Source organism: Cylas formicarius, unplaced genomic scaffold (assembly GCF_029955315.1).
Source record: "Cylas formicarius isolate icCylForm1 unplaced genomic scaffold, icCylForm1.1 PGA_scaffold_2__14_contigs__length_35257938, whole genome shotgun sequence".
Classification (NCBI taxonomy): Eukaryota; Metazoa; Arthropoda; class Insecta; order Coleoptera; family Brentidae; genus Cylas; species Cylas formicarius.
This window is the reverse complement of record NW_026844319.1, coordinates 1,154,993-1,171,123: the sequence shown is the minus strand read 5'-3', so window position 1 is coordinate 1,171,123 and position 16,131 is coordinate 1,154,993. Positions and strand designations below refer to the sequence as shown.

Genomic DNA, 16,131 nt, shown 5'->3' with positions numbered 1-16,131 from the left:
TGGTGTATTTGGCAACACCCCGGGCCGACCAAAAAAGGAAGACTCGGCCGATGTGTCCAAGAGGCAACAACGTTTTCACGCGCGGTACCGTGGTCATATAAAGAACCTGTATTTTTGTGATATTCTTCACGCATTTTTAAGAAAAATTTTCAATGCACATGCCGTACGGACCCCACTGGAAGTAAAAGTCAAAAAAAGTTTTACAACACAAAACCCCTTTGCATGAATACGTTGAGTAAATTGCGTACCAAATTTCATGAGGATAGCTTAAGCGGTATTACGAATATAATGGAAACATCTTTTTCTCTCTGTTTCTGTATCTCAAAAGTGAAGACGTTTAGGACATAGGTTCATATGAAGTTTTTTTCTTAAAAAATGCCTCAAAAATCGCTTCCTTGAATATTTTAGATTACTTAAGAAACACCTTGTATAGTTTTCTCTTGAAGACCTAAAATTTACCAATTTTTAATAATTTTATATTTTATAGTGGCTCAGAAAAGAATAGCTAAATAATAAAAAAATGGTAAAATATTATTTTATGTGCGTACACATTAATGGTTTTAAATGAATAGGTATTTATGGGATATTTTTAAAGTGAAAGAAAACGATCGTTTTTGGTTATTTAAAATTACGACGATTGTTGCCTAACAACCGTTAACGATGTCGTTAAGAGTTACAAAATAACCCTCTTAATTATAGGCAATTATATCGGTACAATATTATCACACCTTTAATTCTAATTACCCTTCAGATTGTATTTAAATAAGGTAACCCTTGAAAATGCAATTTATTGTTTGTATCGATTCGTGAAAAAAGTGTGTTTGTGCTATTCAATAAACAGCGATTATCAAATTTTTGTGAGTTTCATCATGGGCAGAACCTATGGTAGAACACTTAAAAGAAACAAACGTTCTAGAGTCTTGAAGATGATCTGCGCGAAAAGAAAACTATGATAAGTGCTTTTCGGTCGATTTTCGTATTATTGCTATTGAATTTTTTATGCGTTTATTCATTATTTTATCTTCAAACTTTTTTTCAATTTTTTCGGCTGAGAACTGCTGGAGAATGTTGTTGGTTATATATTATGTTCAGCTGACTTGAATTTTAAATTATGAGGTGTTTTATCAAGACTTATGCCAAGCTTTAGTCTAAGCAGTGAAGTTTAAGAAACTGCATAGACGTGCATATATTCCGCCCTTTATTGATAAAATATTTGTTTTATTTTTATTATTATTTGTTTTGTTATTACTTTGATAATTTTTCGCATCATAAATCAATGTTTGACATTAAAGTCAAGTCATACATTTTAGATAATGTACAAAACACATTATTACAAACGTAAACTTCTTAGGCGGACCCGCTTCCTTCAAGCAAATTCATTATACATATTATTTTTGAATCAAATCAAATGCTACCATCTTTACTACAAGAGCTAAACTAACATTTGCGTCACTTGGTAACCCATGCTAAGTGCGGAATTTGTTGTACCTTTGGTTACAGAAATTAAGGGGGCTGTTTAATATTTCACCTTTAAATCAATTAATAATCTTTATTACTGCATATTTCGAGTTCAAATTTTGGAAATAAATTACCAATAGTTGTACCTACGTTTAAACAAAGTTTTAGAAAATTCTTAAAGAAAACCCGTAAAAAAATTGGTTATTTTCAATAGCTTAGAAAAAACTCCGATCTCAGTTTTTTTTTTAATTTGCCTAAAACATAGCCCACACATTTATCTTTACATTTCATTTATGTTATTGCTAAAAAATTTAGCGGCTTTTGAGCTTTAGCGCCAAATCGAAACCTTTAACCCAACTGGTTGTCAAGTCCCAACGATTCAGATTTCGCTAGTTTTTACAAATTTGCCAAAAACACGCTTAATTTTAGGAAGCCCGATTTGGGTTTCCTAATTCGGCACCGGGCTTCGCAACGCCTATAAATACCTATAAATTATTCCTGATGTAATCGTAAAAAAATATTTGGATTTACGCATGTGACCAAGCTAAAAATAATTTATTTTTCTTAAGTTGTACAATGCATGAGTGTAAAAAATACCATGATTTAGTATAGTTGGCAGATATTATAGTATGCAGGGTGTACCAAGAATGTGAGAAATTTTCCCGAAGGCGGCCTATGGTTTTTCGAAAGTTCCATAGTGGTCAGCAGGGATTTTTTTTATATATCCGGAAACAATAGTAATGATCCCGAGATCTTGTTATTTCACCGATCCGATCGCAAAACCTGTGGACATTCCGCTTTCTCCACTGTCTTAAACAACCCAGGTAAACTCAGTCCCCTTAGCTGCTATAAGCCCACAGGGGGCAGCGCTCAAAGCAATCCGTCGCAGATCTGCAATCGCTGCATCTGTCATCGTACACCCTAGCACCGAGCACCGTAGCGGGCATGAGCGAACTAATTCGTAGTTGTAAAAATGAAAAGAATACCGTATAGGTAAACGGTTCGATACATTCAATATGAAGTCTGAGTATTGGACTAAAACACCATAGGCGTAAAACTGGACTTACACAGTTATTGTCACACCACGACCACTTTTGGTATACCAAAGTAATTCAAGCAGTTTGGTGAACCACGAAGAGAGGGCGAAAGATGGGAGGATTACAAGAAGCAGTTTCTCATTTTTCTTCAGCAGAAAAGTGACGAGTATATTTTGTATACTGCCCTCGACAAATAGATCACTGGCGGCATACTTCTAATTATTTTTATATTGACAAAGTAAACTGCAATGTGCATTGATATACGAGAGTGTTTTATAAAAATTTGACATATGTGCGTCACAGGAATTGTCTGTTTCAAATTGAATTCGTCACGTCACACGAGTTTTCTGTTTCAAATGAATTGCGTATACGTATGTTGATATATGGATCAAATCCATCATTATTTCATTTGTTTTTAGATTCATATTACCCAGTTACGTGTTTTATAATGTTTTTTCAATTGGCCTTCCTTATAATATATTCATTAAAAGTATGCAAGCGTGAAAACTATCGCTAGACGGTCTATAGTTTTGCCAAAGTTACGTAGCAGTCTGCAGAAGCAAGATAGAAAAATAATGTGGTCCTCTAAGGTTTTTACTGATTCCGGGATCTTGTTTAGGTTTTTGAATGTTATAATTGGTATTGTGTTCCTACCTTGTTTGGCTTATCAATTTTCACAAATTTTGTCTAATCTTTATTTAGGCTTTTTATAAACTGCCTAGGCATTTTAGAAAAAGGCGTCATAACGCTGGAATAAAATGCATTTTTCGTTATGCTGACACCAATTCAGGCAAATTAATAAAATTTGTGGTTTTCTATCTGTGGTGAAAGTGATGATCCTATTGGAGCTCAACCTGTCTACCTTCGAGACACAACATGTGCCAGTCTGAAACATCCGTTCTGCACAAGGGTTTCAATTTCGCAGTAGCATCTAAAACTGAGTGGTAACAGTGACATCAAACACTGCGAAAGAAGTCAGGCCAGATGTAGCCCGCGTCGTTAAAAAATCAAAAACGACACCTTTCAAACATCATGGAGGAGTGACCAAAATTTCAGCAACCGAGAGTACACCCCAGAATTTGAAAGTACGGATATGATTATACCGCAGCGACATTGGTCCATGGGCAAACAATTACTGAGTTTGTAAAAATTATATTCTACATATTGTAACGTTCACTTTTCTTCTTCCGAAGCTTAAGAAAAGAAACGGCAACGGCTAGTCTTTTTTGTAGAGTTTTTGGGTCGTACACTCTGTAGAATGATTCGGACGCCACCACACCTTCACCCAGTTATGTTACTTTTGAAGCCCGCAACTTGTAACAGCTTCTGTTTTAAACGGTTTTATACATTTTTTAAATAGTTAGAAATAAGGTATCGGATTAGGTAGAATTAAAAACCACTGATAACCCTCAGATGTTATTTTAATTAAACCGTTTGAGTGCAACTTAATTCTAAGCTCAAGTTTGTACTCCGATGTTCAGGTGGGTACCATGTTGAGATGGGTACGAAAGGTGTGTTTTTTTTTTAATTTTAAAATAACAATTTAACAATTGACTAATGCAAAAAAAATTAAAAGAATTAAACCTTTGATACAGAGTTCGTCCAGAAAAATTATTTGAAAATTATTAATTAAACAAAAAATATATAAAAACACAGTAAATTTACTCCTCTAACGGATACTGATAACTAAAACACTAACTCCCGAATCATTGACCGAAAATAAATACAGCTGTAAACCACTTGATCAAGGGATTTCCGCTACGTAAAACTTGTAAATTAAGGTATTATCAATTAATGTGCGATAAGTTATCAGTTACCCTGTACATTAATACTCTGGTTGTAAATATGTATTGTTGAAATTTAGGTTAAAGATCACCATAGATTTCACATATAAGCCAATCAACATTTAAAAAAAAGTTTGTAAAACCTTGCTCAAATCCTACTTTTGGTGGGCTGGTTCACTGTGCTTGTTTTTGTTATTTGCATTCCATTGAACTATCCCTGATAGGTAGGTGAAGTGCTCGTTTGGCAAACGATACTAGTGCCACAGTGTTTATGGGGTCTGTTCGTACAGTAAGCAGAGCTGGAATTTACAGGTTAAGTTACCCAATCTTGAAACCCTCAAACTACGTTAAGATATAACGACAATCGAAACTGTAATTGACATGCAATCGGTATGAAACAAAGAACCTTACCTATACAAAGATTCTACATGCATCGCATCCTCAATGCACAAAAATACGGGAGACAGGACGTAAAATCTTGATGAGTCAAGATTTAAATTTTAACATACCAGATGCGCTACATGGCGGAGAAGAAATAAATTGTAATAAAATGTGTATGGTACTTCAATGCAAATGGCACACTGAGTCTTGAAAAACAATTGAATAACTGTAAGTTGGTAATTACTAATTACAAACACAAGATAGAACAGAAAAAACTGCAAAGCTTCGACGGCTAAGAGAATATTGGCTTCATAAAACTTACGGAATACTCCGACTTCACCTACACCCGTTTAGAGTCTTTATGGTAAACCCTTAAAGACTATATAAAATTATTAAGGAAAGAACTGACAAAAAACGTGAAAACACAAATAAAAAAAAATGAAAAAAAATGTCAGCAATGGAATTTTTTTTTTAATTTTTGTTGGAAATGAAAATAGAAATTTAATGAAAAAAACAAAATAGAAAGAAAAATTAAATTACGTTAATTTTAGAATAATTATACAACTGTATTAAAAAAACTGTGTTAAAAAAATTCTAATTGTGTCGAAAATATGATGTATTAAAGAGTAAATTAACAAATTAAATATTAAAAAATAATTAAAGAAGTGTCCATTGCCGGCGTTTTTCTACATTAACTGATAAGAAAAACATCCACCAATGAATACTTAAATCGAAAGGATAATTATATAAATTTTAAAAATTTATATAATTAAAATGTGTGTCAGGTAAAATATTAAAAAATCAGAAAACAAAAGTTTATGTAAAAAAAGTTATATTAACCATTAAATTATGGATCGATCCGTAGGTTCGAACCAGATTAAAATATGCAAATTTAATGGAATAATGATAACAAACATATGTCGTTGAACCTCCGATCGGCGAAATCACGATCGAAGAAATGTTATGTTTAAAGCCACCACTGTAGAGGTATTCTCGAATTATTTCCGGAATGCTAACATAACTTTGGATGAGTGCGGTTAGTGCGCTTGGTCATTTACAATTGGTACGTTAAGGGCGTAGTTGGCAAATTTATTCCGTGTTCGTGAAACAAACAGTCCGACGTTACCATCCTCAAGAATGCATGGATGCCATGGCATAGTTAATATTTATTTCATGGATGTTATACAAATATAAAATAAAATATGTAATTCCTTGGACATTCCTTCAAATGCGGCGGAAGAACTTGACCCCTTTGCCACATAATCTGAAAAAATAGAGTATTGCAAAAATAAAAACAAATCTGCCATTGGCCCGCACGAATGAATTTCTACGTGAAAAGGTTGTCGCTGTGTTAAAGTAATAGCGTCCCGGTGTGTTCTTCTAATAGGAATTTCGGCGTGCCTTCGCCTAGAAGACCGTAACAATACGTTCACCGATACGCCGTTGTTATTGAAATTTGGAAAATGTTGTGAATTAGCTAAAGGAGGGACAGTTTCTTCACGCAAAATTTCATCCCCGTCGCATCGTTGCAAAGCAGGACAGGATGACAATGAAGTAGAATTAGTTGTCTATATTTCTGTTGATGTTGAAGGTGATCTTCGGAGATAGGTTGTGTCTGGCACTCCTCAATCAAAAATAGAAGTGGCATAATAACTGATAAACCACGTAAAATGATATATCCCGCTCTGGGGGTTATCAAAGACGTTAATGGAAAACGATGTAAAATGTCCCGCAAACGCGACCGGTTCGTCCAATAACATGTTGTGAATCGGTATAATTAAATGGCGGGCAATTAAGGACTCAAAAATTACGTTATGTTACAACAACAATTATTTCTGGCTAATCTAAAAAATATAACACTAACCGATTTCTAGTTATATGACTGATTATTAACAAGCATAATTATATCGATTCGCTTCTATAAAAAATACACAAAATTTAAAAAATTATAAATTACTATGAAAGCCGAAAAGTCTGGAAAAAATTCGTAAAGACTTACAAATTTTGCATATTTTAAATATTAAAAGCAAAATACAAAGGTACAAAAACGACAATATTTATGAAAGTTCTTACGTTATTAATTGTCCCCGTCAACAAAAAAATAAATGACATATTTTATATCAAAACTTCAAGTTTCAAAAACTTAAAATTACGAATAAAAAAATATAAAAGAGAAATAATATTAGTAAATGTTTTTTCTACTCCCTTCAGCAAAATACCTAATTATACAACGATCTAGCCTGCGGAGAGTGTCATTTTACATCGTCAGTCTTATTTCCCACAGATCCGGGCCACTTCGGACATTTCCTGGATATTACCGCAAAGGTTTGGGAGCAATCGGATGTTTTCGGATATTATACCCACCAAACAAACTCGTGACTGAAATGCCGTTTACCACACTTGTTACAAAATATACTATTACAAAAGATAAACATTGACAATGTAAAAGCCGAATGATTTCGGACCTATTTTTGAACCATTCATCACCTAATACAACGAAATTAACAATACCATTCAAATCAATGTTTTATATTTTCTAATTGTATAAATAAAAAAAAAAATACATTAAGAAAAAACAAACGATGAAAATGTAGCAGCAATTAAATTAATTATAATCGAATGTAATTGGTTATTAAATAAAATGTTGCAACAAAACATTTTTCTTATTTTTAATCATATAAATTTAACATCCGTTTGTTAATAAAATAATTCTTAAATAAATTTTAAAAAAATTCAATATTCATATATAATTTCAATTTTTTTTATTACTGTAATTGAATAGAAAAAATTTAAAATGCACTGAGAAGGTAAAATATGAAACAAATTCATTTTATAATAAAGAAAAGTACAGTAAATAATAAATAAACAAGGTGGTTCAAAAAGTAGATGTGAATACCAAGTTCCCTTTTTAAATGGCACACCACTTACGCTTATCCTCTTGCTTATTATAAGCAGAAGAATAAAAAGCAGAAATTTAATATTGAACTCAGAAGAAAAAAAACTCAAGAAGAAATTGCTAGTTGGTTGAGAGAGAAATTGAGAGAAAATTTATAGAAACAGGGTATGTAAAAGATCGTCGAATGATGATGTTAGCCAACGTGCCAATAGCCAACAGCTTGGCGTTTTTAAAAAGAAGAAAAGTATTATCCGTCATTGTCAGCGACTGTTGTACAGTAATTAAACAAAATTGCAGGTAATGGATTACAAATAATCCCGAATGGATGACAAAAACAAATATATGTTTGGGTAGGAATATCGAATAACATAATTATTGTACCTTATTTCTTTGATCCAAATCTTACCGGAGCCCGATATTTACAATTTCGTCAAAGCGACTTACTTCTTACTCTGGCAGTTTCTTTCCCAAATCCAAATCAGCCTGATTTGCTATATAAACAGATTTGGGTTCAACAGGATGGTGCTCCGCCTGATTTTGCGCGACAAGTGCGTGAATATTTAAATACCCAATTTCCGGACATTGGTTTGGTCGAAGGGGATCCATAGATTGGCCTGCAAGATTCCCAGATATTAATTACTCCACTGGATTTTTTCCTTTTGATATAGCGTATAGGGCATACATGGCCAACATCCGGCCCGCGTAATGAATTTATGAGGCCCGCGAGTAATTTTTCAATATTTACGTTTGCCTGACACTTATATAGTATTAATCAAATAAATTAAAAATATTTCTGGTTTTTCATATGAATTAAACTTTTCGTGCATATTTGTTATCTATAAACACACTACAAACTCTATAATCTATGTATTTGAAGTTGAACAGTACGCCAGTTCATTCAATGCTTTCCGTAAGTAGCAAACTTGTTAGTAATAACTTGGTCACTTGGAAGTTCGTGTTTTGTTTCCCTGGCAGACACTTGGTGTAACCCTGGCAGACGCGTGCGCGGCCCGGGGTAAGCCTTATTTCTACTAGAAATAAGGTCCACCGAACCTGCGCGTACCCCCACTAGGGTTATAAATATCTTAAAATATCTCTAGTAGCCGGTTGTTTTCAGGCTTTAGTGCTCGCTACCACCCAGTGTAGTTTACATCATCGGCTCTGCGTTATTTGTATTATATTATATATATATATATATATATATATATATATATATATATATATATATATATATATATATATATATATATATATATATATATATATATATATATATATATATATATATATATATATATATATATATATATATATATATATATATATATATATATATATATATATATATATATATATATATGGGTTACGTGACGTCGCAGTGGTGTTTTATTATGGCAAATATTTTACTGGACCGCTTAGATCCAGTCACGCGTAAACTGTTTGAACAAAAGCATTCATCTAATGAAATGCCCACATACGGTGACATTTATAATTTTCTTGAGCAGCACTGCGCCGCGTTAGAGTCGCTCGAGTTATCACTAAAACAAAACGTTCCGCCGAAATCCAATCGTTCGAACTTTACGCGATCCCCTCGTAAACGTACTAACGTCTTTTTTACAAATAAAAGTCAACGACCTTTATCGTTAAAACAGAACACATGTTTTTGGTGCAAGAAAGGTCATTTGATATACAGATGCGATGCCTTTTTGGCTCAACCGGTGCACGAACGCGTTAATTTCATTAAAAATAACAAAGGTTGCACTAATTGCTTGACAAACTTACATGTCGTGGCCCAATGTTCTTCACAGAAAAGATGCAGACATTGCGGTTACAATCATCTTAGCCTTTTATGTTTAAAAGGCAACCCTTCCCCTCCCCCCGGATCACCAGTTTCGGAATCTCGGAGTATGCAAGAATCAGACGAACTGACTCTACACAGAAATATCACTGTCGGCATAGCTCTAAATGATCACGATACCCTGCTTTCGACCGCGTTATTACATATTCGTGACGTTCATGGGAATTGGCATCCAATTCGCGCTATTCTAGATTCGGGTGCTCAAACCTCATTTCTTACAAAAAGGTGCGCTACAATGCTGGGTCTTTCTAAATACAATATTTCAATAAGTATTAACGGCTTAGAAAGTATGAGTATGTCCGCATACAGCGCGGTACATTGCGAAATTGCGCCACTTGCCACCAAATCACACACGTTTCATGTAGAAACTGTTGTAGTCGATCAAATTTGTAACAAAATGCCAAACATGTCGTTTGATCCAAATTCTTTGGAATTTTTAAAAGAACTAAAGCTCGCTGATCCTCAATGGTATACTCAATCCGAAGTACAACTTCTTATTGGTGCTGAAATTTATGGATCTCTTATACAGGACGGTCATCTTTACTTTGGACCCAATGTCCCTACTTGCTTAAATACAGTTTTCGGTTCGACCTTAATCGGTGAAATGCCTTTGGATGCCGGCCCATCCAATTCTAAAACCATATCCGCGTATTTTACTACGGTGTCAAATATCGACCTAAATAATGCCCTACAAAAATTCTGGGAAACCGAGGAAATTCCCAATGTGCTTCAAAAGCCACCTTCAGATATTTATTGCGAAAAATACTATGCAGATACAACTACCCGCGATACGAACGGTAGATATACAGTTTCTTTGCCATTCCGAATCACATCTCCGGATTTTGGAGACACCCGAGCTCTCACCCTTAAGCGGTTTTACTCTTTAGAAAACCGGTTGCTACGTAACAAAGACTTATACCATTCCTATTCCGAGATCATGGAGGAATATTTAGCCATGGGCCATATGCGTCCGGTTTCGCGCCCCAGCGATGAACATTTGCACGAATATTTTTATATCGGGCATCTCGCGGTTATAAAAGAAGATTCTCGAAGTACTCCCGTACGGATTGTATTCGATGCGTCAAGCCATGCAACCAATAAGCCAAGTCTAAATCAGGTGTTATACGCGGGTCCTAAGTTACAACGCGATTTGGTAACCATTCTGCTTAATTTTCGACTACATAAATATTGTTTCGTCACTGACATTTCAAAAATGTATCGCATGATAAATGTTGAATCAAGTCAAAGGAAATACCAAAGAATTTTGTGGCGTTTTAATCCCGAGGATCCAGTGTCCGATTACGAATTACAAACCGTAACTTTTGGGATAAATTGCTCTCCATACTTGGCGATTCGAACGCTGTTACAATTAGCTGATGATTATCACGACCTACCCCTCGCTTCTAAGATTCTAAAAGAGTCGGTTTATATAGATGATTGTGCGGTTTCTTGTCCAGATTTAGAGCAACTTTCGCTTATGAAAAACCAGCTAATAGAACTGCTCCGTCGGGGAGGTTTCGAACTTAAAAAATGGGCTTCCAATGAACCTAAATTACTCGCGGATTTACCAGAAACCCACGTAGGGATTCGCGACTTTTCCCTCGATTTGGAGAATGTTAAAAATACTAGGTTTGCGGTGGGATCCGCAAACAGACCTTTTTTTTTACTCTTTTACTTGCACTTCTAAATTATGCACCAAAAGAAATTTACTTAGTACACTTGCTAGATGTTATGATCCACTAGGTATGCTTACCCCGGTCACATTTCTGGCAAAAACTCTAATTCAATACTTGTGGCAATTGAAATTGGATTGGGATGAGCTTGCACCCGCGGACATTATTTTAAAATGGAAAACATTCGTCAGCGAACTTAATTTGTTTTCGGATTTTAAAATACCCCGTTCGATTGACCTTTCGAATTCCATTTTTTGTCAGATTGTGGGCTTCTGCGACGCGCCTGAGCGAGGCATGTGCGCCACTATATTTTTTCGCGTTTCGAACCAGGATGGCACCTACAAATCGTACTTTGTGTGCGCAAAGTCGAAAGTAGCGCCAGTTAAGAGAATTAGCCTTCCAAGATTAGAACTTTGTTCTGCGGTATTACTTGCCAAATTAATGCATTTTGTACAACGCTCCTTTGCTAACAAGATAATTTTCCAAAACGTCATCGCCTTTACGGATAGTACCGTCGCCCTTTCGTGGATAAAAGGTGCTTCTTTCGGGTGGAAAACTTTCGTGGCCAACCGGGTGACTTATATTCAAGAAAAAATTGCGGCTTACGACTGGAACCACGTTCCGTCCGAATTCAACGCCGCGGATCCCGGGTCACGTGGTTTACTACCCTCGGATTTAATACAATGTACGCTTTGGTGGCAGGGACCCGCATTTCTTCGCACTTCGCAAGAATTGTGGGAATTTACTAAAATTAAAATCGAAACCCCTTCCGAAGCTTTCGAAGAAGAGCGCAGAATTGTACTCACGTCGACGATAACACCACACTTTTTAGACACTATGTTAAACAACATCTCTAATGCTAGAAAACTTATTCGGGTTTTAGGCTACGTTCTAAGATTTATACATAATATTCGTTCCAAAACATTTTACGCACCAAAGGTTCTTACTGCTCCTTCATGGCTACTCTTTTTCGAATTACAAAGCGCAACTAACACCTTTGTTAAACATATTCAACAGAGATATTTTGATAACGAAATTTCAATCCTCAAAAAAGGTAAACGTCTACCTAAAGTTTTCAGGAAGCTCAATCCGTTCTTAGATCAAAATGATATTTGGCGTGTTGGCGGACGTCTATGTAATTCAGAACTAGATTACGATAAAAAATATCCGATACTCTTACCCAGAAATTCTCGGTTTACAGATTTACTTATTAAGGATTTGCACGAGAAATATATGCATACCGGCGTACAAACCACACTCTTTCTACTTTTCCAAAATTACTGGATATGTATATACGCAAAATAATTTCGCGTTGTATCACTTGCTGGCGTACGCACCCGACGCCTTTTCAGCCCCTTCTGGGAAACTTGCCAAAATTTCGGGTTTCACAAGCCAAAGCTTTTGAAAACGTGGGTGTTGATCTAACGGGAAGTTTTCCTATTACCATGAATCGCTTACGCGGCGCCAAGAGACTTAAAGCCTACATCGTACTGTTTATTTGCTGCTGCACTAAAGCAGTGCACTTGGAAATTGTCTCCGATTTATCGGCTGATACTTTTTTAGCCGCATTTCGACGTTTCATGGCACGGCGTGGCCGCGTCAGTAACGTTTACTCGGACAACGGCACTAATTTTGTTGCCGCCTCAAAACATCTTAAAGAAATCTATGCTCACGTAGCTATACACGAGTCAATCCGATGGCATTTCAACCCTCCTTCTGCACCCCATATGGGGGGCCTATGGGAAAGTAACATTAAGTCGGCGAAAACACATTTACTGGGTGTTATCGGCGAACAAATTCTTACCTTTGAGGAGCTTTACACTTGCACGACTCAAGTCGAAGCTATCTTGAACTCTAGACCCTTATGTCCCGTTAGCACGGACCCAAGCGATTTGACCGCGTTGACGCCGGGCCATTTTTTATCCTTAGAGCCTCTGTCGGTTATTCCAAATCCCGATACAAGTCAGTTAAGGACGGCAAAGGGTTTGATTAAGCGACCCCTAGTTAAGCTTTGCCCTCTTCCTCTAGCGATCTGATTCAGAAAATAACCTTCCGATCCCTCAGGTATTTTCAGGGAGGGCGGAATGTTCTGTCTCCATTTACTTTTGTATTTCTTTTTCTTTTTTTATCTTACTTTTATATAACTTTACGAATGATTTTTTTGTTTACGTTGGGTGGTATTCATTCACTTTAGGAAGTGCTTTGGGTTTCGGGATATAGTTTAATTATTATTATTTTGTGCGTATATACATGCCTTGACAACTGTATACTCCGTCTTGTTCTCCCTCCTTTATTCCCGGGAAACCTTTCCTTCTTTTATATATACATTTTTTATTACTCCATTTTTACCTGCCTCCGGCACTTCGCGAGCGGCCGTGCCGGAATCGAGAATTGCGCGTTGCGAGTCGGAAATTTCAACACCTGTTTTGAAAAGCAGTGTGCAACACCCTCAAGAGTCGAACCCTCCGGTAGAACCGTGCAGCGCATTCCCTTCAACCCAGCACATCCTCCACAAGGAAATTTGGGGTAAGTCAGGGCATGATTACGGTCATTTTACTTCGGATTCGGGGAACCAGAGTGATCTTGGAATTACAGATTGGTACCAACAAATTTATACACAAATTTGTTGCGTAACCGAACACAAATTATTGTTCCTTCGAGCCGGATTCTCTGTGAGCCGAATCCTTACTCTTGAGACATTGCATAACCGCTTATTTACTCAAGAATATTTTTCCTTTTATTCATTTTACTTTTCCAAAGCACATCCTAGGTTATTACTTATTTCTTCAATATACTACTATGCCTTCGTATGCCCCCTTGAAAATGGTGTCATAAACTCTCAATATACAAATTGAGAAACGACCGATTCTAAATCAAAAAATACATCTTGATTTCTGCTATTTGCACGTGTATGTAGGTTGTCCTCCACAAGGAAATTTGGGGTAAGTCAGGGCATGATTACGGTCATTTTACTTCGGATTCGGGGAACCAGAGTGATCTTGGAATTACAGATAGCCACCACAGAAATTAAACCTGACATTAAAAAGATTATAAACGAGGCAAACCGCCTCAATATTTCTCATTAATTATTATAGTACATTTGTTATTATTAAAATGTTTATTTTGTATTATTCTATATAGATATTTGCTGTAAGTTACCTGTGATTTATATGTATTCATACATAGAAGTGTATGTATATATATATATATATATATATATATATATATATATATATATATATATATATATATATATATATATATATATATATATATATATATATATATATATATATATATATATATATATATATATATATATATATATATATATGGTCATGGTCAAGAAACCCTAGACGATTTTCTTAGACATTTAAACTCGATACACCCTAATATACGTTTTACCATTGAGTTGGCAACTAATAATAACCTGCAATTCTTAGATATACTTATCAACTTATCAATAGAAAATCCGACCTAACATTGGGTTATTGTGTTTACAGAAAACCTACGCACACAGACCGATACCTTAATGCATGGTCAAACTAACCAAAAATCATCGGTTATCAACTCTCTTGTTTACAGAGCCGTAAAACTATCTCAGCCCGAGTCACTGAAAACAGAAACACCTTACCTCTGCTCTTCTTTCTAATAATTTCCACATTAAAGATATTAAACGTTCCATCAAAAAATACACTTCACCACAACCTTCCAATAGCAATGAGGTCGAAAGAAATCCTACACTTGCCACTGTGGTCCTTCCTTACATTCAAAACATCACTGACCATATATCAAAAGTTCTAAAGAAGTATAACGTCAAAACCAGATTTACCACTTGTCCAAAAATCTCTCAACATCTGCGGTCCGTCAAAGACAAAATACAATTTGAGACGTCAGGAGTTTACAGCATTCCATGCAAATGCGGCAAAGAATACATTGGAGATACCGGACGAAAAATATCAACTAGGCTCAAAGAACATGAAAGAGCCTTACGACTAAGACAAATTAACTCATCAGCTGTTGCCGAACACATTTATGAAACCGGGCATAAAATTTTATTTGATAAAATTAAAATTCTTGCATGGAATCAGTTCTTCTACCAACGAAAAATCCAAGAGTCTATAGAAATCTATAAACAACCTAACAATCTTAATCGCGACTCAGGTCTCTACCCGGCCCCAATCTGGGAATCAGTCATCCGAGAAGGTGTTTACGCCCCTCATTAGCGCCCCCCCCCCCCACCTCAATCAATATATATGCAGGTATAGAGTACAGAAGTTTTGTAAAAGGCAAAAATTTAATTATGTGTAGACATTCCTAGCTATTAATTTATTGTATATATTTAATGTCATTGTAATTTCTTAGTGTAATTTAATACGATTATACCCACCCAAATAAACAAAAAAATATATATTATTACCAAAATTGCCGCCAAAAACCAGCACGATGAAGATTGAGACATGCTATATGTCAGCACCTTTATTACTATTGAATGCAGGTTTTAAAACAAATCGTTTCAGGTGCTGGAAAGGTAGCCCACGCAGACGAATTAGCTTATCTCTTCAAGATATCTACATTTCCTATAACTACCGACGCCGATTTATTGACGAGACAAAGGATGGTACGCCTCTGGGCTAACTTTGCCAAAACACTGTAAGTTATTTTATTGACTCGACGACAATATCAACGATCTGTCTCTTCGTAGTTCTACGTTTAAGGGTCTAAGCAAGTTTTCATTCTAGCAATCCCATCCCTGATCAATCAGACCCGATATTGAACATCACGTGGCCCCAAGTGAATCCAGACGACATCCGCTATCTCGATATCGACACAAGTTTGACAGTAAAACCAAATAGGAAAGTTAAAGAATACGCTATGTGGAACCGCGTCTTCTATAAATATGGAACCCAGCCTTTTATAGGTTTTTGATGAAGTTTTTAAATGTTGAATAAAATTCCTTTGAGTTTTATTGATTCGTTCATCTTTTCTCCCCCGAGGAACACTCATTTTCATATGAAAAACCTTCAGTTTATTTTTAATATTG

At 35.6% G+C, this 16,131-nt stretch overlaps 1 protein-coding gene across 1 annotated transcript; it reads left to right on the top strand.

The window, feature by feature from the left end:
• Nucleotides 1–8,947: 8,947 nt before the first annotated feature.
• LOC132697963 (uncharacterized) lies at nt 8,948–13,123 on the top strand. Its single transcript, XM_060663760.1, has 3 exons — nt 8,948–11,050; nt 11,349–11,963; nt 12,440–13,123. Exons 1-3 carry the CDS (start codon nt 8,948–8,950, stop codon nt 13,121–13,123), a joined length of 3,402 nt encoding a protein of 1,133 aa, XP_060519743.1.
• Nucleotides 13,124–16,131: the final 3,008 nt, after the last annotated feature.

Bases quoted from the DNA above. Each gene is read 5' to 3' on its own strand.
- LOC132697963 (XM_060663760.1), top strand. From the start codon at position 8,948: ATGGCAAATATTTTACTGGACCGCTTAGATCCAGTCACGCGTAAACTG. The intron at 11,051-11,348 runs GTGGGATCCGCA...ATTTTTTGTCAG, and splicing joins TTAAAAATACTAGGTTTGCG to ATTGTGGGCTTCTGCGACGC. The intron at 11,964-12,439 runs GTTTTAGGCTAC...ACGCCTTTTCAG, and splicing joins ATGCTAGAAAACTTATTCGG to CCCCTTCTGGGAAACTTGCC.